At 34.0% G+C, this 24641-nt stretch overlaps 2 protein-coding genes across 3 annotated transcripts; one reads left to right on the plus strand and one right to left on the minus strand.

Moving 5' to 3' along the window:
* Positions 1-328: 328 nt before the first annotated feature.
* On the minus strand, positions 329-12882 carry LOC140867637 (uncharacterized). 2 transcript variants are annotated; one of them, XM_073272693.1, is made up of 13 exons: positions 11712-12882; positions 10815-11529; positions 9393-9885; positions 8791-8942; positions 5308-8679; positions 4946-5158; positions 3947-4150; positions 3650-3853; positions 2648-2806; positions 2054-2398; positions 1113-1542; positions 820-910; positions 329-667 (listed from the first exon to the last, which is right to left on the minus strand). In XM_073272693.1, exons 1-13 carry the CDS (start codon positions 12791-12793, stop codon positions 460-462), a joined length of 7668 nt encoding a protein of 2555 aa, XP_073128794.1. In that variant the 5' UTR covers positions 12794-12882; the 3' UTR covers positions 329-459. The 2 variants fall into 2 exon arrangements, with proteins under 2 accessions (XP_073128794.1, XP_073128793.1); XM_073272692.1 differs by having other exon boundaries at positions 5299-8679.
* A 5734-nt stretch (positions 12883-18616) lies between these two features.
* Positions 18617-20615, plus strand: LOC140866807 (lysM domain receptor-like kinase 3). Its single transcript, XM_073271861.1, has 2 exons — positions 18617-19730; positions 19824-20615. The coding sequence occupies exons 1-2, from the start codon at positions 18754-18756 to the stop codon at positions 20038-20040; spliced, it is 1194 nt and encodes a 397-aa protein (XP_073127962.1). The 5' UTR covers positions 18617-18753; the 3' UTR covers positions 20041-20615.
* Positions 20616-24641: the final 4026 nt, after the last annotated feature.

Consider the following 24641-nt stretch of genomic DNA (forward strand, 5'->3'; position numbering starts at 1 on the left):
ATATGGAATGCATGTTTAACGTTAAAACTTACGAGTTGTATTTGTTACTTTTCAAAATCCTCAAGAGAAATACATGCAATAACATTTAAACATAATAATTGGATGTTTTGTGTTAATACAACGAAAGTCACAAAACTCAAGAGATGATTAGGTAGTGTTTAAGACAGCTTTTTAAAACACTTCTCAGTTTTTCTTAACAAAATTTCACAAAATTTCAAAATTTTGTTAAGAAAAAACTGAGAAATGATTTCTAAAAGCTCTCTCAAGCACTACCTTACTTAACTCAAGCTTTTATGAAGCGAATAATATGCGTGAAGACCGTTTTAGGATAACAAATTATTTTTTCCATACAATTAACATTTAAATGTAGGCAAGTGTATCTTCATTTATCTATGTATATACAGCATTTTCCTTCTGCATTACAGCATTAGTACATAAAAATAATTTTAAAAAATAATTTCATTTGGTTAGAAATATACTTCTTTCCCATTCATATACATGGAACTTCTCCAAATCTTTCGTTGTGAAAAAATGAGATGATGAAGATTTCCTCCTTCCAAGAATTATTGAAGCAATCTTGAGAAGTTTCTCACAAGCATGAATCTCATCCAGTTTCTCCAGTGCATTAAGCTCCAATGAATGATCTCGCCAAGGCTGGTAAAATGACCTGTCCAAAACCCAGAATGTTTCTCCATCAACAAAATCCAAGAAACAACGAAATAAACACCAGTTCGTTCGATTTTCGAGCATCAAGTGATGGGATTTTTTTAAGAATACTACATTTCTCGGGAGGGGATTTGAAATATGCAAGTATCTTACCATCTCCAAGAAGGGTTGGCTTCGACAGGACACGGTATCTTTGTACAGAGGGATGGTAAAGAAATCCCATAACCATCCAAGAACTCAGATCCTATATATTTATGGTTACAAAGAGACATTAAGCAGTGCAATAGACAACATGATAAGAACATGAGTTCACTCAATGATCTAGATACGAGATTCATAAAATGAGGGAGCGTAAAGATCAAGAAAAAAATAATGAAATGATCAATTATAGAAAAGAGAGGGCAGAAAAAAATAATGAAATGATCAATTATAAAAATAACCGGTACCTGAGGAGGAACCAGAACGGAGTAGAAGACAAAGTGCAGCAACTGCTGATGGAAGCAAGCTGTGACTAAAGCCCACGAGCTGCAGCAGGTAAATTATCGATGTGGCTAATACATCTTTAGAGTCACATCCCACATCTTCACCAAATCCTTGTTCGTTAAATTCTAACAAAGACTGCAAAGTTCGGAGGCTCGATCTCTCCAACAAAATAGCAGAGTTGAATTTGCTTAATTTAGAGGAAATATTTCCAAGGATCACTGATGCAGTCAGCCAGCGCAAAAGCTTTGATGCAAGGGAAACTTCGTCTTGTTTTTTCATGAAGAGGTTTATCAAATGATATTCAGAATCTTCAGACTGAAGCATGCCCATTGAATTTGATTGTACAGCAATCGTTACGGACCATTGCAGCAATTTCAAAAGGTTCTTATGGTCCTGCATAATGTTTATTAAAACGATGCCAAAGTTAAAATAAATAAAATACCAGAAAAAATGTCTATTAAGGCCATGATCAAGCTAGTGCCTAGTGGTGAAAAGGTCCATCTCAGGCAAGTTAAAAATGTAATGGGAACTACCCTAAAAAAGTTGTAATGAGACCAAAATAAAAACATACAAATAAATGACGTGCCTGTATTTCCCATATCAATACCAATTCCCCTTGAGATCGAAGGGAATGCACATAACAATAGTAAAATGTGTTGAAACAAACATACTTTGAAAGAGAAACGAACGGCAAAAACAATCTTCCAGAAATAAACATGCATAAAATATGAAAAGATACAACTACAGCAGCAGAACACAAACTTCTGTTGCTTTCTTCGAAAACTGGAACTCATCCAAAAGCAAGAATTCAGAAACATCATATATGTCATGCTTTTAATGCTTGCAATTGATGTTAAGAATGCCACACAGAGAATGCAACCATCCGAGAGTGAAGGAGAGATACCATCCGAAGAATATTGATTGGAGGAGCACTCATGAGAACAGCTTCGAGACCCAAAATCATACTCAGATCACAGCTAGTTTTGGAGCGTATATCAATGGCTTCACACAACTGAAATAAACCAGTCTCTGTCAAGGTAAAATGTGGTTGATATATCTTCCTTTTCTGCGATATCTTCAGTACAAATGTCAATAACTGCATGATTGAGTTACCCACAGAACTTTGTTCTGTAATGATACCACCAACTAGGAGTTTGTATAAATGAGACGAAAGTTCTGAGAGCTGCTCCAAAGCACGTTTTTGCAACCACTCAACAATTTTTCGAGGCAATGTAATAGCATTTAACACCTGATTTGACAAGAAATGAAAGATCATAGTGTAATGAAAAAATTCAAAAAAAATAGCAAACGTTTTCATGAAGAGAAAAATAAATTTTATATAGAAAAATCCAAGCATGGAATAAATTAATACATCAAAACTGTTCTTTTCGCTCAATTCTCGTTTTTTAATCTAGGAAATTTTTCAAAGGACTTATGGGTAATTGGGTCGATATAGGTAATTGGGTCTTGCACTGATGTAACAATCAAATTGTCATACCTCCATTATTATAGGTAATTGGGTCGATATAAATCTTTTTCTGTCTTCAAATTCACCCCAGCAGTGAGATGAAACAATAGATGACAGCCATAAAATTATACCGCACTGCTCAACTAAATTACAGGCCAACTTGTGTAGTTTGACAGCCTTCTTCACTATCTGTACAATAAAAGATTAACTTGGATTTAGCTCTTCGCTGTGAATTGCATCATGTCAGAGAAAATTACACAATCAGACAACAAAATGAAGCCACGGTAACTTTTTCTAAACAGGTAAAACTGAAGACTGTAAATAATCAAAAGCAGAAAAATGAACAGCATGTCACACAGCATCGCAATGACAACAACTGGTACTTTATATTAAAAGGCGAGTGAAAAAATTGTTTCCTTCAACAAAGATGCAAGGGTAAATTTAAAATTTCGAACTTTGCTCAAAGATGATGCCCAGAGAGGCAAGCATTTTGGCGCCTATCAAAACACAGTTCAAATAATGGAGTTGAAAAACGAGATTTCGCCCTCATAGTATTACTTCCAAAAATGAAACCAACATAACCTAACAACACTAGAGATGTCTTTAGGAACATCAAAAAACATAAAAGGAAAGGTGGGAAAAACTGGTCTCGTTGAATTATGCAAAGTTCCACCCACATTCATACGTTAATCTGGATGTGAAGATCAATTAACCTAAAACTTTACCCAGGAAAAAACCATTTAATAGATAATGGTTCAGTGTACGCCCTCCCATTTGTAATTACATAATCTTTAAACCATTTATTAGTTTGCGAAGCTTTCTTCATACATTCGATGAACTCAATAGAAATAGTTTTGCAGTCTACAATGGCTCACAAGCTGCCATCAAACTGCCCATTATTTCTGGTAGAATTGATAAAACACCAACTTAAATTGAGAGACCGCGCAAGAAGTAAACGAAAAAAATGCATTTTAAGTGCAATTCAAGTGCTCACAGCATAAAGATAAATTACATAGAATTAACCATGCTCACCTGGATAATAAGTTCCTGGGAATCATTATCTGAAAGAGGCGAAGAATAAAAGCCAAATATCTTCTCAAAAGTGGAGTTTTGAATAAATATTTGAGCATCATCTTCCACATTCAACCCCGCATACAACAGTCTGAGAATCCACAACCTGTCATTTCTGAAACTAACAGAGCTACTCCAGAAAAGATTCTCAAACAAAGGTATAATCTGTTATATGATTAAGCAAAAAGCAGACAGACATTAGAATATTGTTCTACAGAAGCAAATTACAATATAACACAGAATTGTGATATAACATACCCTCATATTTACACAAGGAGAATTCATAAGAAACTTGCTAATGGTTGAATAATTGTCATGTGATGGGTCCAACAGCACCAAAGAAGCTTCCGCAATGAATACAGCGATTATGGAAGGAATTCTCTGCCATTGCTCGTCTATTCCATTTTGCACATATAAGACTAAGAGACGAAGTTGTGCCACATGCTGCTTCTTCTTACATTTCTGATAGGAATTGAATTCACCTTTAATTCTTGAGTTTTACTTGTGCTATTGAACAGATCCTCAATTTTTTTAAAATGAATTGACTTATGCTTCATGATTGCAATATCTATAATAATTAACAGAAAAGTCGCCAACAGGAACAAGAAATCATTTTTGTTGGGATAGAGAAGTAGGACAAGACAATTTTTTGTGCAAAATATAATACTATTTAGATCATCCAGAAAAACTTTCATACATGAATCATTAGGCTTTGACCTTTTTCACTTAAGAAGTTATCGGCATCGCATTACAGATCAAGCCAGCCATGAATAAAAATTCATGAACTTATTATCTATCTTTCAGCGACCATGTTTTTTTTTTATGAGAAACGATAATATATTATATACGTGAAAGATATGATTACAAAATGCGGACAAGAGATCCGCGAATGACAAGAAAAAACCGACTCCCTAATCATATCAACAGTAAGCAAAAGTCCAATATCTTAATAGATCTGAGATTGAAACATTCTTAAACTCTTTAAGAGATCTACCATGTTGCTGTTACTAAATGCTGTAACAAACAATAGTTTTTAAATAAATAGGCAGACCTACACTAACATTACTGTCAGTATATCAGATAAAATTTACAAGAGCATTCAGACTAAAAAGAGTAATATTAAAAACATATTTGGCTTGATTCTTTTAGTAAACTGGGGAAACAGACAGCACATCCTCATAATGCACCCATAACACACAGAATAACATATCAAGATTCATATCTCTAAATATCTATGATAGAAGAAACTTTCAATACCTCTAACACATATTTGAACTTGGCAAGTGCTTCATAAGCCAACTTCCTCATATTATCATCTGGTGAAGACATACTTACAAAAGTGATAGCAAGCAAGCCTAAATTGGCAAACTCAATGGGCTCAATATAGCCCACTGAAAGACAATGAATGGAGAAGCGGAGGATGAAGACTGGATCATATATCTGCAGCTTATCGGCTGTCGTAGAATGCCCCTGAATATTTTTTATATAATAAAGGTGAGGTCATAGAAAAGCTATTTGCACATCAAAGGGAACAAATATACTGAAGTGGTGAAGGAGATAACTTGAAACAACGCTTAACAATTATCACAATGAGCTAGCCACAAATGTACCTTGCTTACCACTGTAGAGTCATCCTTCTGAAACTCAAGTAAAGTTCTTCCATTAACACACCTATCGTAAGGAAAATAAAGCACAGTTTGAGCACACAACTTAGGATCGACTGGAAGATTTTCTCTGAATCGAATCTTTCGACCTTCTTCAAGGACTTCTACAGTTTCCGGGCTGACCATTCGTGTATCCTCATCCTTTTCCCAATCTTTTCTCACCCTTAAAGAGGCGATACCCCATAGGTAATCCATCTGAGCAACGGTGCCAGCACATGACTGATCATTTGACTCTATTTCTGAAATGAGACTATATATTTCCACATCAACATCATTACATAATGCTCCATATGAAGTCAAAAGCAAATAAATCAATTCCTTGGACTGTACACCAATGCCTTCTCCACAGTTAAGTCTGTTGTGTTGTACATTAATATTAAAAAGTACCCTGACCAATTTGACAAGTTCTAGCAGATGTAAACGCCGCTGAGATGTTAAAATATTATTCTTGCAATCTACAGGATCTAGTCCAGAGCCAAAAAAGGTTAATGATTTTAAAATGCTCGTCATAGGAGTAAAAGACAAGCCTAACTGAGCACAACTAGGTGATATGTAGGATGGAGTAATCAACTTTGCAAATTGCGAATGAGCAAGCAACAGCTGCATGAAGGAATCAGATGAAAACTTTCCCCAAGTTAAAGAAGTAAGAACAGTTCGGACCATCTTCACTGTTGTAGGATCCTCAAACCTATAAAGAAGAAATGACTTTACAAGCTGTTCTATGAAGGGAAGAGAACTCAACCGAATTAGATGATTATGCCACTCTGCTGTCAAGTTCAATATATTACAAATTATAAAGATCTCCAAAAAGGTATAACTAGAAATATTCTGGCTCTTGATATTTTCATGGAAACCCATGTTTGCAGAAGATTTCTTAACCATCAATGTCCAGGAATTAATCAATATCCTTAAGAAACGGATTCTTGACTTTTCTACAGCAGAGTCAACTTCTGACGTAACCTTTTCTTCTCCATTATCCGGTCTCTGAAATTGATTATAATCTGGCAGCAATAGCACCCTACAAAAGTTTATCTTCGCAACCACTCTATTCACATAATCTAAAGACTCTGCTACTGAAGGCAATCCACTCTCATCACAATAACAGTCAAATAAATGATCGCGTGCAGCACTAGCATACGGGCAAACAGAATCAAATAGGTTCAACCTCCTCTCAAAGTTCATGGCACCCCCACTTGTCTCCAGGTGTTCTCTAAACACATGGATCGTTTTCCCGAGAAGACTGTTCGAGAAAATAGTTAAGAACTCTTGGAAGGAGGACGGTGTAGACTCACCAAATTCCATCTCAAAAATATTACCAGAGACAAAAGTCTTCCAGTCAGAAAAACCATCCAAAACTTTCCGCTTATAAAGAAAAATTATATGTTCGAAGGTCTCGTGTTCTCCCCCAAATTTGGACTCGATCGAATTCACATAAAGGAAAACTGTGGGTAAAAGCATCAATAATTCTTCATCAGACAAAGAGGATATACAATCTTTTTGCTTCCAATCGGCCACAGGTAGCAGCGAATTTTTCATTGTTTCAGAAAACAGGTGTCCAAAGATAGACAGATGCAGGGGGCTCAATTCAGCAACAAGAAATAATAGTTCAGCTTTGGTTTTATTCATCCTGTTCAAGCAATGAGATATCATATCTACAGAAGAACAAGCAACAACTACCAATAAATCCATAATAGAAGAGATGCAAGGCTGTTGAATGCCTTTATGCATTTTCACAACCTTGACAGCTTTAAGCAGGCATTTATCAGCAGCATCAAGATTGAAAATACAGGCCATCTCGAATACTTGAAAAAAGATTTGTTCCAAGAGAGAAAGATTAAGATGCATCTCCTCTATCGCACCCAAAAAAATATTGTCTTTATTTTTTGAGCACAAGTGCAACATGTTGCCTAATAGAAAATCAAAAGCGCAGCTAGCTAAGTGCAAACCAACACAAAGAGCATCTTCTTTTGCGAATAGGGGCCATGAAGTATCACATAAATCAACCTTGGAAAATAGCCAGTTGACCAATTCAAACAGATCAAATGGAGATATGAAGCAAATCAAAGTGTGTAAAGTGTAAACCATAGGGAGAAGAGCCTTAAAGTCCATCAATTGGATGCATCCATCAAACTCATTTTTGAAAACAAGGAAAAGTTTCTGTATTTGCACTTTAAAAGCTCTCAAAATTCTCCGACTGGCATTTAAATCTCGTTCAGATCTTTGACCACTGCAAATCTTAAACAACAGCTGATTAGATGTTCTTAATAGATTCAAGACATGGTGATCCATTCGCTGAATTCCCTGTTCAGCCAATTCAAGAAGTATTTCCAGATTTCCCTTAAAAATCGAACCAGATATATCACCAGACACAGGAAAATTTAGTAATTCTGTCACGGCAGGATGATTTAAGATTATTTCTGCCACTTCGACAGCATAATGCAAGGGCTGACGACCACTAATATGAGTAGGAGTATCAATGTCCAAATTTTGAACCAGTAACTGTCTCAACAAGTCTTCTGCAAGTATAAAGCAGATCTCAGATCGCACTTCAAGTCCATCAAAAGTCCTGACTCTGTGGGGTGAGCGCATGTCATTAATCCAAAAGAGTACATTACATAATGAAGAGACCATATGATCTGGTGGCATCTCAGTCAGTTTGGCCAAAAGAAACTTTTGTAGGGCTGACTGCTCAAACAAGTGTAAGCTGCTGCTTTGTAATATAGCTGAAAAGATCACACAGAAAGGAACATGTTTCAAATAAAAAGCAAATGCTATAGAAGCAGCTTCCATTGAATCGAATTCAACAGTACCAAGTTTCTCTTCATCCTCATCTCTACCATGAATAACACTTTGCACACCACTAATAAACATATCAGGCCATAGGTTAAAGACATCCGTAAGGTAGCTTGGTTCAAGAAAAAATATTGATGCCACAACTGAGAACGGGACCTCGCACAAGTTTCTTGAGATGCATAAGACTAATGGAAAATTCTGCAGTATCTCAATGTGCCTTGCGCATATCAATGAAGAGGAAAATCTCACGGCCAATCCAATGATGTCACTATCACATTCCTTCCTCAAAATTCTTTTAGTTACACTAAGAGTATTCATAAAAGAATAGCTGGATTGAGTAACATCCACAACATTTGAACTGAATCTGTAAGATTGCCGATGCAACATTTTACGTGAAAGGCATAATAGGGTCTTCAATGGCCTCAGCACACATGGACATTCATCCAGTTCCAAGACATTGGCTGCACTGCTTAAACTCTCAAGTTTCTCAGATAAGAGACGATCAATTAGAGATGATAATAGCCCAGAATTTACCTGGAATGTTTTATAATTTCATCGTGTTTGCTTATCAAAGTTCATGATATAGAAAACAAAGACGCAGAAAAACAGAACAAAACGTGAAGAATTGTGTCAACGTATTTCTACCTGAGTATCCAATAAATATTTGATTGTGTTGCAAACATATTGTGATATGAGTGACTTCTGAGGTAATGTGAAGGCCACAGACTCAGAGCTAACCAACCTAATGCACTTCTCCAAAACACAAATAATGAAAGGGCTTACATCAGGAGATAGATCTGCAAATAATAGCACATCAGAACTGAGTTGCGAAATTAATTTATATAAAAACGGGGAGAAACTGAAAGCAAAGGCAGAAAGAAACAAAAATCTGGAATTTTAGAATTCATAATTGTTTTAGGGCAGAAATTGATCTATAAATTAACTGCAGGAAGATTAAATTGGGACACAAATCTAAAATGAACTGAGGTGATAATGCATCTTTAAAATATGAAAAACCCAAGCACAAATTTCATAAAAAATATTATGGATAAATCTGTGCTTATTCTAGCGAAAAAGTACACATTACCTCCAAGACCAAAACCACAATTCAACAATGATAAATCTAATTCCTACAAAACATTGTAGTGAGTGGCCTGGTCAAGTGCTCAACAACAAGAGAAAGAAAAGGGAAGCAGCATAGGTGTAATGCGTCAAGAAAAAAGGAGATAGGATATAATGTTGATTACCTCTGCCACCTTCTGCGTCGTAGGTGTAATGCCTCAAGAATTCTATATACTTGCATAAATTATTTCCAATCGTAGAAACAGCATCACATAGAAATGAAATAATAACTGATGACAATTTTTGTAAGATTTCAACTACCACGTCACTGACATAAGCATGATCACAGCCATAGCCAGGTATAAAAGAGAACCATGCACAAATTTCCCTAGAGTTGTCAAATGCACCAGTGCTTGACATGGCAGCCTTGGCTAAATTATAAGCATGTTCCTTTATCTCTCTGACAGGTGAATACATCAAGAGGACGATAAATGAATGAAGATGCTTGTACATTTGTGTTTGGGTTTTAACAGGACACATATCTCTGGAAAACTGACAGACGTGTTCACTCAGAAATTGTAACAGAGACAGCTGCAGAATTGTTGGCAAGGATAGAGGATTGCTTGGTAGAAACCTAAAGAAATCAAACAGTCCTTCCAACGCCATAGGCATGGTTCGCTGCAACAGAACGGAGTTCACAATAAGTTGTAAGCAGTGCAGAAAAATCGACTATGGAATTTAAATTATACGAGAACTCTGGGCAGGGATGGAAATTTTTCAAGAAATCAAACACAGAAATTCTTTTTTTTAATCAAAATTAGATTTGCTGATTAACACAAAATTAGCAAGAAAATACCAGTTCATAGCTAACACACACATATGGAGCATAAGCACGAGGAAAAAATCCAACTATGTAGCTTAGAGCGAAGACAGCTAAACACGAGTTCATATTAGCTAAGACTGTACCTTTCCTTTAGAAGAATTGGAATGACAGGAATGGATAACAAAACAAAACAAAACAAAACAAAACAAAACAAAAAAGAAAAACCCAATAAAATATATATGACAGCCAAAAAGCGGCAACATAGGCGTCCCAATTATCAGTAGTTGACAAACTTAAATGACATGTAAGGAGTTGATTTTGAAAGTTGATAAGTCTTCTGAATGAAGGGTTGTGCATCAAGAAAGAAGTGACGTAAAAGGCCATCCAGTCACTCAAAACAATCAGTCATAGCTTTTTCTAAAATTCAAAATGCTCACCAAACTAATATAGTTATAGCTTGAATCAGCATTAACAAAATGTAGAACCTGATAACACAATCATTATATGAACTAAGAGAGTTTTACGAGTGTAATCCTTAAATTTCCACCCTTAACATATGAGCAAAAAGTAAATTACAGATTTGCAAGTCAAATCCTCTAGGAAGAAAATAAAATGATTATAAAGTGCCAAAACTCAATAAGAATTGTCATTGATTCAACCATATGTCACATAAATTTTTATGCTTTCATGGAGGCCAACTAATCGGAACTCAAAAATATCCATTGATCTCCCAATTATCCTAACAGTTCACATTACCAAAACAATTTTAACTCTTATAACTTACATGATAAATTTTAAGAGTGTCCAGTAGCTTTGAGTAAAAATACGTTTCACAGTTGTTCACATCTGCCATGGAACATTGGTGTAAACCCCACAGGATACCAATAGATTTAACGTCAGATTCTTTCTCTAGCCCCTGCTCACTGCTCAAATGAGTACTTCCTTGATCAACCCAAGACATATCTACATCCGAAACCCCACCCACGAGAATATCAATGTCTTCATTTGCAGCAGAATTTTTCATCCTCTTACTAACATATAATGATTTTTCTGGCACAATTTCTGTTTCACATTTTCTCTTTGTAGGACGTGTAAGACAATTCAATTGGTTACTTAGAGGAGAAAGTAATGATAATAGGACTTGGGGGTCGGGAAGCAATATCCGAACTTCATTTTCAATGTTCGTCTTTAAAGTGTCCCATTTCTGAATCATTTTATTATTCGAATGAACAGAACTGCCCATATAACTAAGAAAAGAATCCAGTAAGTTTAATCCCACCAGTACAAGCCTCAATGTTCCATGTTTCACAAGAGGCTCCCAATGAAGTAACCCTTTATTGATAACTAATCTAGTGAAAGGACGTGGCACAATGCATTTCAGAACATTCTGCACATATGGACATTCAAATGCAAGTGGCTCCTGATGATCAGCAAAGCCAAGGGTAAGCCCATCACTCACTGAGGAAACCACGTCAGCAGCCATGGAAACTGCAGCTAACCTGCAAGTTCCAAAGTAATTATAAAAAAATTGTATACATAGATATATATACCCATATATGTAAGTTAAGTTCTCCACATCATAATTACATAACACGTTTTGTATGTTAACGTACATGGGTACTTGCATAAAGAACATCATAAACATAACAGTGATAACACTAAAGTACCGAGAAATTCTAACCAGTCAGCTGATGAAAGATCTTCAATGTTGTAAGGGAACTCATCCAGATAAGCAGAACCAAAAGAGGGCATCACTTTCACAATGGCAAGAAGCAAGCCTAAATGGTACTCAACTTCTGTTGCTTTTAATTTCTTCATTAAATCCAGAAGTCGCTTCCGATTACCGAAGAGAGGACTTGGATGCCTCTTCAAGTCTGGCATCAAACCGTTCAAAGGGTCGGTACAAACCAAAACCAACACTTCATGTGCCAACTTTGTGGCATCCCCAAAATCATTCCTCCCTGAAATGCTAATCAACTGCTCCAAAGTAACACTTCCAAACAACACGCTCCTTAGTCCTGTAGGCACTAAAGAATCCGGAACAAGAACCCGATCACGCAGAATGGATAAAACATAAATGACAGTCTGCTCGTCATCATTCCCCAGACCCCTCAACACCCCAGAGTACATCTCCTTCTGCTGCAAAATTCCCCTCAACAACCTTGGATAGCCTACTTCCAAAAATGCCATGGCGAAACCAACAAAAGATTTTCTGGTGGAACTACTTTTTCTATTGCCCTTACCAAATTGCTTACCCCTCAACCTAACCTCTGCCAGCTTGGAAAAAAATGGGAGCTTGAAATCAAAAATCTTGGCAACCTCCCACGCCAAGTAAGAACTGCGCCGAACAATGGAAGCCAACAAAAAAATCACAGCATTCTGTCTCTTGCCCTCTTTGCTATTCAACTCCTTGTATAAATCCCCCATCTTTTCCTCAATCAATACACGCCCACACTTATCCAACACGCGACCCACATCATTGCTAACCTTTCCACGATGATGCTTCAATATCTCTGAAACTAATTTCAAAACATGCAAAAACTCTGGTTTCGTTTTCCAAGATTCCCAGGCTTGCCATAATTCAACCAACTTCGAAGAAGATCCAACATATACCCGAATAAATTCAGCACCCGAATCTGAACCGAGGATTCTTGTAAACTGCTTCGAAGAGTCAGCAAAGAGATTCGAGTCAGCCGAGGTGAAGTTTCGAAGTAGCTCTTTCAGCTTCACTTCGTGATTGTATTTCACAGCGGACTCTTCCATAGATTCTGAACATAAAACTGTTCTAATAGTTTTAAAAAAAAATCAAAAACAAAAATCAATGAAAGAAAGAAAGAAAGAAAGAAAGAGAGAAAGAGGGAAGAGAGGGAAGATGAATTGGGGTCCTCTGGTTTAAAGTTTAAACCTAAACCCTGAAAAAAAAAAAAAAAAAAAAAAAAAAAAAAAAAACCTCCCTTCCGGGTCGGGCTTTTAAGCCCGATCAATTTACCGCCCGTAGAAAGTAGAAACTCAAGTCAACCTGGAGCAGTTGGCCTTTCTTTTTAATTTATGAAGTTCATTTATATATCACTTGTGAATAAAAGTTATTAAAAAATTTTATGAAATGTTTTGACGATTATTTCAAAGAATAAACATGTGTTTGGATAATAATTTTAAAAAAAAATTACAGTTGTTTGTGATTTTTTTTTTTGACATTATAATTGTTTGTAATATATTATCCATTTGACTTATGTTTTTCATTTTAAAAATATAAAAAAAAATTACTTCTCATTTATTATTTCAAAGTTATTTTGTAAAAATATTTTCATAAATTTCTTACAAAAAATATTGTTCGAAATTCAAACGTGCGTACTTTAAGATTTTTTTCACTTATAAAAATTAAAAAATAAATAAATTATAACTTTTGTAACATTATCCAATGGGTATTTTGGTTCGATAATTTGATTGTGAATATTTGGTGAGTTAAAGCTCCCTCAATTTAGTTGTGTTCTAATTTATTTAATCTCTCGAGTATGTATGAGTTATCTCGGTTACGTTTCTCACGCTGACTTTTTTTGTCAACACCTAACACAAGTGAGGGACAAACTAGGAGACAAATAAATTTAAAAAACTGAAATGGAAAGGAATCTAAACTGCGGTTTGGTCGATGCTACCATGGATAGCGTGGAGGCATTTTATTGGCCAAATCATGTGGGTTGATAAGTGCAGTTTGTATGCATTAGTTTGTGATATTTTTATATATATTTTTGTGTGCATTCATATTATTTTTATGTGTTTTTATGTGTTTTAGTTCATGTGTGTGTATTTCACTTTCCCGGTTAATTTTGTAAGAAATTAGATTTTTGAAGAGCGAATAACGGAGTAGCCTTGATCTAAAAATCATATTAAATTTTTGAGAGATCCAAATCCGATCTTCACCAATCAGAATGAAGTTCAAGATGTTTTGAAGCTGAAGTCCAAATTTCAGGTCAATCCGACGGCTAGAACTCAAGATATGAATTTTTCAAAATCGTCGCTCGGAGCAGGTTGAAGGTTGCGCTGATGATGAGAGTTGTTGCGTGTTTGCCCTTGTCTAGGCGCTGATAAGCATGGGAGAAGCGCTAACGCGCTGAGAAACAAGTTGTTAGCACAAGAATTAGCGCTATCACGCTTTATGGTTGTGGTTGGCGCAAGAAGCAGCGCTATCGCGCAAGTTCAGCAAATAAATAACGCGCGCGCGCGAGGGCATTATCTCGCGCGCGCGCAGAAGAAAATTCCAGAGATTCGTGAGTGGAGCACGCGCGAGCGGGACTATTTCTCGCGCGCGCGCGCGAGAGGAAGTTTGGGCCACTGTTTTATATAATTGCGCGCGCGAGGACTCCAAGGCGCACGCGCGCATGTCGACGGGCCAGAAAATTCCAAAAATTATATTTCAACTAGGAAATTAATTTTTAAGGCTTTCCAAACACTATAAATAGGAGTTTTTATTATTTTACAAGGGTTCCACAAATTTTCCAGAATTTTAGAGGAGATTTCGAGAGGCGGCTACGGCACAGGCTTGGGAGTTTTTTCTCTTCTCTTTTATTTTATTTTATTTGTCAATTCATGATTAAAACTTGGTTTTGAATTATGAATTGTGAGTAGTTTTTTTTTCGATCAAGGCCACGTGATTGGGCCAGACAATTTATGTAGAAAACTCGTTTGTTTATTTGATATTTTTAGATTTGATTTGATTTTATTAATTATCGAATTTATATTTGTCTTATAAATTTCTTGGCCAGTTATTTGTTTGCTTGTTAATCGATTCCAAGTCGACAGAGGAGGTCTCGATTTTGATCACTTCTATAATCAACATAGTGTAAAACTGACTAGAAATAGAATTCGGTTTCATTATGCGGTTTAGGTTTTTACTGAATTTTCACAGCAATTTATGCATTCAAATTTGATTAGAATTACGAAAGATTAGTTCATCAATATTTGAATAGGTTTGATTGTTCTAGAAATAGTCCTTCGAACAAATTAGAAAAATTCCCGTGAATTACGATTAAGTCTGATATCTTAGATTGACTGCTTGTTTCACGAATTGTCTGGTACCTACGTGTGTCCTTGATCGAAGTTTTTCCCAAATTTTAAGTAATCCAAAGTTTTCTGCTGCGTTTTTATTTAATTTAATTTTATTTTCAATTTTATTCATTAGTTTAAAATCTGAAATCATCCTTTTTCATTAGTCTAGATTAAGTAGAAATAAATAGATTTTGGTAATCATTTTTATACAGTCCATGTGGGTTCGACACTTGGACCTTTGTCCACTATATTATTACTTGACCTGGTACGCTTGCCAGTTGAATTTATTCACACCGATTAACGCGGTCATGGGTCACACGTAAATTATGTGGATCCCACATTATTTGGAACAATTATTGAGCTCCACTCTATCCATGGAGTAGTACTACATGGGTAGCATCGACTTTACCCTAAACTACATGAAGGATTTTACGTATTATCCCGAATTTTAGTATTTGGGCTAGCTGAAAACATGTGTCTCTCACTTGTTTCATCCATAAATATATGATGTAAAGTTGGGGAAATTCGATGTTGTAGTAAGGGTAGTAATCTCAATGTAGTGTATGACGTTTTTATTGGCTTAAATCATGCGAGCCACATATTATTTGATGTGGGGCCCACATGATTGGCCAATAAAATGCTTTCACGCTACCCATGGGTAGCGTCGACCAATCCGTGAAGTTGATATTGGAGACGTGATAGTAGGGGTGTAATTCGGGTGAGTTCGAGTCGAGTTGATGCAATGTACCATTAACAAATTGTCAACCTAACTCGTTTAACCCAATCAATCCGAACCAATTCGGTTTGATTTTAATTTTTTTATAACAAAATAATTAAATAAAAATTTCAAAACACATAATAATACTAATAATAATAATAATAATAATAATAATAATAATAATAATAATAATAATAATTTTTAATTTAAATACGTAATAACAAAACATCACATGTAAATAATTTTAATTTGAAAATATATGGTAGAAAATATAAATGACATTTGCTATAAAAATAAATAATTAATTTAATAAATCATAATTTCACAAAATAAATATTAAATGAACAAATATATTATATCAGTATACAATAATTTTTTTCAAACACACAAAATATAAAAATATAATCATTTTTTCTTAAATCTATGAGAACAAATAAATTTTTTTTGCAATAAAAAAAAAGTCATGTCGGGTTAACGCGGGTTGATCCGAACACAAATAATATTTTCGGGTTAGTTTTCGAGTCCAACCAATTTGACTCAAACCAAAAAACCTCAACTTTAGCCCGATATTTTCCTGATCGACTTATATATTTTCCTGTGTTCATTTTTACACACCACGTGATAGGGATAGTTTAACATACTTTGGAGACTAAATCAGCACACTAAATAGAGATGAGAAATAACAATAAAATTATTTTGAAAATTATTTTGAAATTAATTTCAGAAGTTGAGAATGAATATGAATTTTACCTCTCTAATATCTTTGTGATTTATTTCGTTTTGAATATTTCAATAGTCGACACTATTGAAGTTCTATCGCATCCATAAAAAGAGGGACATAAATTTGTTGATGTCCAAAAAACAGCACCATGTGCTGTTCTTTTTAAAAAAAAATTAAGATTTTCGCATGATCATCTAAACATCTCAATTCAAATAAAATAAAATAAAATAAAATACATCGGTAGCGATATTATTTCGAGGATCCATTTCCTAAAGAGGGACGAATAGATTAGAAATCATTGGACAAACATGTCATTTCAGCCTTCCTTGAAGGGACTCCAATTAATTATTCATAAATCGAATAAATTACTTATGGTTCCAAATATTAAATTATATAGTATTACTTATTTATTTATAAATTTCTGCAGCGACCTGATCAGATCATACAACAAAAATTTGATTGAACATGTAAGCCATTCATCGTCGTCATCATCGTATGATAATTTGCTTCTTGCCTAGATCAAGTCTATATAAAATACTAATTATAACTTTAATCTTATTGACTTTACTCCAGTAATTTTTATATTATTTAAATGCTATAAAAAATTACTGAATATTATATTATATATAAAGATCGAGATCTCACTGTTACATATCGAAACCCATTAAATTAAGTGATCCTCTAATCTCTAGCTACCATATATAATATATTCATATTCATAAGCCGTTCATGTTCAATTCTTTGCAATGCGAAAGACATGAAGGTTTTTCGTACATAAGGACTAAAAGTGTTGAATGTTAGGGACCAAAAACCATTTTGATATGAAAATATAAACTTTTCTTGTTGACTATTTTTACGTTAAAAGATTAAAATTTTCAAAAACTCACCATTTTAATTTGATTCAATTTAATAAGTTTAACTATGTCTGAATAATATAGTCAATATTACACGGTTAAAATTTTGAAATGCAAACACAAACTATAACACTACAACAAAATAATAGTCCAATCAAACATATATCATTATATTTTGCAAATTTAATGGAAATTCTCACATGAAACATAAAAAATAATTAATACCAATGGTTTAACATCAATCGAGCAAAACCTGATAATCAATCCAATTTATGCATAAAAAATACAAATACGAATTCAAAACTTAACATTTGATGACAAATAAAAAATCTCAAATCAAAATAATTAATACAAAATTGAAAACAACATATTCCCGAAGAAAATAAATACAAAAAATGAAAGTAGCTTATTATCCAAGAAAATAATAAATACAAAAAACGAAAGAAATTTGAATTTCAAAAAACAAAAAAATAAAAAAACATAGCACAAACAAATTTGAAGAAATATATTAAGAGAATTCTTAAAAAAAATTGAAAAATGGGGGACAAAATTAGGAACACGTCACATAATGAGGGAGTAAATTGAGAATTATCCCTAAAAAAAAATGAGAGATGAGTTAAACATGTTAGATCTTTTTATTTCGTATATTTTAACAATAATTAGACGGAAGGGTTCGAAATATCCTTCGAAAATTGAAAAACTAAATTAAATCAATTGATAAATAAGAAACGAAATAGAGATCGCGGCTCAAAACGTGAGACTAAATTAGAAATTATTATCCCATATAAAATATAACCATATGGCTCCGTTTGGTAGCCTATATTATTAATATGTGTATAAATTATCCTATCAAATCACACGTTCTTCTCATCATATTATTTATCCATCTATTAATTATTTATTTTACATCAATCAAATCATCAATTATTTATCTTACATCAATCAAATAATTTAATTTAAATTACTATATTACCCTTATAAATAATATTATTCATATTTTATTTATTGTTAAAAGGATAAAATGGTAATTTATTATTTTTTAATATAAAATTTTATCAATTAAATCAATAAATTATAATCCATCAATCAAATCAAATATTATATTCACTATCATTTTTTATTACATTATATTAGTTATCTATGTATTATTTATCCCATCATATCTAGCAAGCGATACCTATATGTACAAATATTGATCTTGTGATATTGGTCACGATTGTTGGTTCCAGTTCCGCCTCGCAGTCGTGCGGAATTTGTAATTACTGCCAACTTGCGAACCCCAGCGATGACAAGCTAAATAAATGCATCCCCTTCCAAGTTGCGAACTCTACCTGCTCCGCCGTGCCGCCGCCGCCTCCGCCGCCCCTTTTCTGTTACTTTTCTTCCAATGCTTTTCTCCATGTGTAAATCCAAGAAGAAAATGCTGAAACAGGTAATTGAACCCGAATCGCTGCATTTACCCTCTGCTCGATCTCCATCATCAAGAAAATCCAAGAAAACGCTTCAAAATTCTTCATCCACGCCTTTAGATTCAGGCAGCACCAGCAATTTCATACTCCCGAGCACAGCGTCCACCTCAACCTTCAACAAAGGATCATGGAAATCCTCCGTTTCCAGCCGAAATTCTCTGTCCGGAATCCGCGAATCCGTCCTCCCGGAACAGCCCCACGTATACGATTTACAAGAAATTTCTGCAGCAACCAACAGTTTCTTTCTCAAGCCACATTCTTCCTCCTCCTCCTCCACTGCCTGGCGCTGCAGCATTCGCGATCAGCCCGTGATCATCTTTCAGCGTAGGTTACGCCGGCATACGGACACGTCTCAGCTCGTCGAACAGCTCTCGGTGGTTTGCCGGAGCCATCACTCCAGTTTGGTAAAGTTGAAAGGCGCTTCGATATCTGGTAGTTGCATATATTTGGTATACGAATATGTCCAAGGCGCTAGTCTTGCTGATTGTTTGATAAATGCTAAAAATCCTAGTTTTACTGTTCTATCTAACTGGATGTCTCGTATTCGTGTTGCGTCTGATATTGCACATGGTTTGGATTATGTTCATAACTCCATGGGATTAGGATTTGATTTTGTGCATAATCATATACATAGCAGTAGCATTATTATTGAAGAACCGTTACTGAATGCAAAGATTTGCCATTTCGGCACTGCGGAGCTTTGTGGCGAGGTTACTAGAGTTAATGAGGGGAAAAAAGAGTTGAAGATATCCGATAGCAAGAGTAAGAAGTTTGAGGGGACAAGAGGGTACATGGCTCCTGAGTTTCAGATGAGCGGGATCATGACACAAAAGTGTGATGTGTATGCTTTCGGGGTGGTGATTCTTGAATTGTTATCCGGGATGGAGGCATTGAGGTATATAGTTGATGAGGAGAGTGGAGGGTATGTGAGGATATCAGTGGTGGAGGCGGCAAGGGAGGCGTTGGAGGGCGGTGGTGGAGGGATTAGGATGTGGCTTGATAGGAGGTTGAATGACTCTTACCCGGTAGAGGTGGTGGAGAAATTGACACGTTTGGCGTTGGATTGTGTGGTTGATGATCCTGAAATCCGGCTGGACATGGGTAAGGTGGTGGTTCGGATTTCGCAAATGTTCTTGGAATCACAGAACTGGTCTGAGAGGATGGGCACGGTAACTGATATTACAGTTTCTATAGCACCCCGGTGAGTGGCGGTGACCCCTCTGGCCTTGAAGTTTTGATTTTTTTTTGCCCTCTTTTTAGTTTAGGCGGCATATACACTAACCTGTACAGAACTATAGTTTGACAATTGATTGTATAGTTCTTTCTGGTACTCTCTTAGGTTGTTAATTTTCACCAGATGATTTATATGATAGAGATGCAAATTTTTTGTCCCCATCGGTGTTGTAACTCGTAAGTCATTGTCCAGTTGAAACATGTAAGATTGTCGGAGGATTAGGAGTAGAACGGTCGATCTTGCTGTATTCGTGTCCCGAGGATGCCTTGTGTTTGTGTGACTGAGGATCCATGGAGGAAACTTGATATGAAACTAGACTAGCTTCCATCTTCTTTGCAGGGGTGAGCCACGGAAGCCCAAGCTAGTATGGAGATAATATTTCAACTGGTCATTATTTCATCAGTTGCACGAAAACTCTAGTGAGATGGTCTCAGGGTAAATTTTGCGAGACTGGTTTCATAATTGATCCACATATGAAAAAATATGACTTTTGATGCCAAAAATATTACGTTTGATGGTAAATATAGGAAATATTGGTTTGTAACATACTCAGTTAGTTAGAGCTTTTGATACTGTTAGTTCCCGTAAAGAGATGTCGCTCAAAATCACGTATTTGAATTTAGGAAATTGGACATTTATTTGGTAGGAGGATGGTTGGGAAGTATCAATTGTTCAAGACAGGACCGCTATCAATACACGATGTTTAAAAATCTGAGTTTCATTTTCATCTTATGTCACTGTTTATCAGATGCAATTTTTGGTACAATGACATCCGATCTCGGAGAACGAACATCAAATGAATTTGACGTATACAACACGAATTAAGAAATGTTCAGAAATTTAATTCATTATTTGAGTGATTGAATGATTCCAAATCTATTCATTTTCAAACTAGCAAATGTATTACTGATTACCTTTTGTTAATCTTTTGTTTTCTTTGGGGTGAGGAATTGGTCCAAATCAAAGGTTTTGAAAGGTATTTAATTAGTGAAATTTTATTATTTATTTTCACAATTTTTAATCTAATTGAGATAATTAGTCCATGTCATATAAAATTTATCACGAACTGTTGCTGAATGCGTTATCAACATGTGTGTTTGATTCAAATGTAGAAAGCAAATTTGAAAACTTTTTATTACAAACATCCATTCATCGAGCTTCCATGCTAAGTTCTTGGACAAAGCGAACTAAGAAATTACAAAAGAAACTACTAAGATTTAATGATTTATGATACTATTGGTAATCAAAAGGTAAATATCTATGTTTTAGTCTTTAGATTCGAAGACAGAATCTAAAAACATTAATTTTACTACAATCATCCGTTCATCGAGCTTCCATGATCCAGTTCTTGGAGTCCAACATCGATCGGTAAGTAAAATTTAGTAAGTGTCGCACCATACACAAGCTTCGTCCAATGTGTTTGATAAACAGCCAAAATATGCATATCTACAAGTCTTGTTAAAGATTAATGTGACGCAGATCGCTGAAAATCCTGTTGCATATCACAAAATCAAGAACACATAGAACCAATCAACTTATGAGTTAGATGCGTTGTGGCCCACATTTTCTTGATTAGGGGTATGTGCATGATCGTTGCTGCAACGACTTGTTCGCGGAAGGTTACACATGTTTCCGATGAAGCAAGATTTTAGAAAGTTTTGGAGTTTGGTGCTTTCTGGTATTTTTTTGTTATGTTATTGAAAGACAAATTCAAACAATTCAAAAAAGACAGAGTCGAGAAACTGTCGGAATTGTGTCAGGCTATGTTTGGTAGCATTATTAATAATCCATGTATAAATTTATCCTCTTTAATTTCATGTTCTTCTCATCATATTATTTATCCATTTATTAATTATAATTTTACATCAATCAAATCATTAATTATTTATCATACATCAATCAAATCATTGAATTTAAATTACTATATTACCCCTTATAAATAATATGATTTATATTTTATTTATTATTTAAAAGGATAAAATGGTAATTTATAATTTTTATATAAAATTTAATCAATCAAATCAAATCAACTATAATCTATCAATCAAATCAAATATTATATTCACTATCATTTCTTATTTATTTTTTATTACAATACATTACTTATCTATATATTATTTATCCCATCACCCGTACCAAGCATACCGAAGAGAATTTCTTGAAAAATCAAGGGATTTCAACTGCGTCATGTTACCAATGGATTCGGGGATCAGTCCTTGAACGCGATTATGCGACAAAGTGACCTTATTTCCACCAGCCTTATCAACACCTCAGCGATCTCTACTAAAAAGTTGTCTTTGATAGGTCTATATTTGTAACAAAGGCCAGAGTTGAGCCGTAACACAGTGCATTTCCTTTTGCATGGACAAATACGCCATCTATTATTACAGGCACAACAACGGAAATCTGAAAGGCTCTTTTTTCTTGATTTTACAAGTCTATGCATATTAATGGAAAATAATTCAGATTTAAAAACGAAATATATGAAAAGCATCGAACCCGAGCCAATTCATGGGAAATACAAGGTGAAACCATTGATATCAAACTTTCGATTATCCTAAAATCACTGAATTTTTTTAATTTAATTAAATTAAAATTTAATTTAGAGAGTGTTTGACTGAGCTTAGAATCTCTTGAAAACAGCTTATAAGCTGTTTCAAAGCGTATAATGTATTCCAATTTGTTTGGCAAATTTTTTATCAAACAGGTTATAAGTTGTTAAAATAAAATTCATATTAAATTATTTTATATCTTATCATCATGCATGGGAAGTCTAATAACATACTCAATATAATTCATAGACTAAGAAAAGTCATTATAACGTGAACAAATTGGCCAACCCAAAGCAAAATAATAATTAAATATGAATATGATGAAGGAAACTGCTATTTTGATATTATTAGTATTTCACCCGTGTGATACACGAAAAATTAATATTTGAAAAATTATATAAAATTAGTGATATGAAAAAATAAATATATTAAAATTTTAAATATTATTGTAAAAATTGTTATATCATAAATGTTTATGTCATTTGAGATAATTCTTAAATAGAGATATCAATCTTGTGTGGATAAATTAACTTCTTTGTCTTAATTGAATGAAACTCTTACGTAAAAATAATACAAAAAGATATCTAGTAAAATTTTATATTATTTTTATATCAAAATGTTTAAAAATTAATAGCTTTCGAAAAATTCAAATTTTTTTGTAATTGTCGACGAATACATTTTATTACAAAGGTTAATTATTTTTAGAATATGTTAAATAATTTATATCAAGTTGTAATTAAGATATGTATAATAGCGATATGAAATGATATAATCGATATATATATATATATGTATGTATATTTAATTATAGTTTATATTTTTAGGTTAGTCGAGTCATACTATTAGTTATGTTAGGCAAAACTTATGTTGTCATACATATATATGAACACACAAAAATTAAGTGAAATTAAAAAATAGTGATACATTCGAACAAATTTCAAATTTTGAACTGATATTGATACATCGTCGTATATAGATTTATAAAATTTCCACATTAATATGAACAAAAAAATTTAAATGAAATTAAAATTTAGTTATCACATTACGCCAATAAGGGCAGTCTTTTAAAACCATTACGTTAATGACATATAAAAAAAATAGACAACGATAGTAATCATGTCAGATTTATAAACATAAATTACATTTAATAAAAAACTGATAAATAATGAAAAATACGATAAAATATTTGATGTTTCGTAAAACATGAAAAAAAAAGGTACCAAAAATTTTCATTTCGTCGATGACATTTGGATTAGTCAAATCTCCAAGGCTCTTGAATTAAACATATCGTCGAAAATCTCGCACGCATTTATTTTATTGAAAAAATTGATCTTGTATTTGTTTGACGTGGTCTTGTATTTCAATCTACTTTGCAACAATCATGCTTTAACAGCATAAAGATGGCCTCAATTTCTCAAGGATGCTATATTTTATGGTTGCAAGCATGCGTGTTCCCTGTAAAATTGAGAAAAACATAAATTATTTACAAACATATTTTAGATGGATGGATGGATTTATCTATAAGATCTTGAAATATGCATTCCGTCATCAGATTCCCCTTGTTTTCATATGAAAGTAGATTGTTATAACAATTTATCATTCGTAGTTTTAGCACTCAGTTACAGTTTGAAGGCTCAAATTCACGGATCATTCAAACAATGGAGCCATTAATTTGGTTTTCAGAATTTTAGCGGTGTTTGTTTTATTGCAATATGACATCATTGTATTGCACGTAAACCATTTTTATACGATCAATGAGTTCAAATCAATATTTGAAATGTTCTGGTATATATGTTAAGTTTTTTTAAAAAATTTAATAGTTTGCAGAATTTAAACGGTGACTTATTTAAATTTTAAAATTTCAGTTATATATATATATAGATCCGATCCCCTGCACCCTAGGGTGCAAGAAATTTTAGTGCGACCACTAAAACCCGGTAGTGGGTTTTAGTGGTTTTTGTTTTTTTTTTTGCACCACTAAAATCTACCACCGGGTTTTAGTGGTCGCACACAGTTTTCC

Source organism: Henckelia pumila, chromosome 4 (assembly GCF_033568475.1).
Source record: "Henckelia pumila isolate YLH828 chromosome 4, ASM3356847v2, whole genome shotgun sequence".
Lineage (NCBI taxonomy): Eukaryota > Viridiplantae > Streptophyta > Magnoliopsida > Lamiales > Gesneriaceae > Henckelia > Henckelia pumila.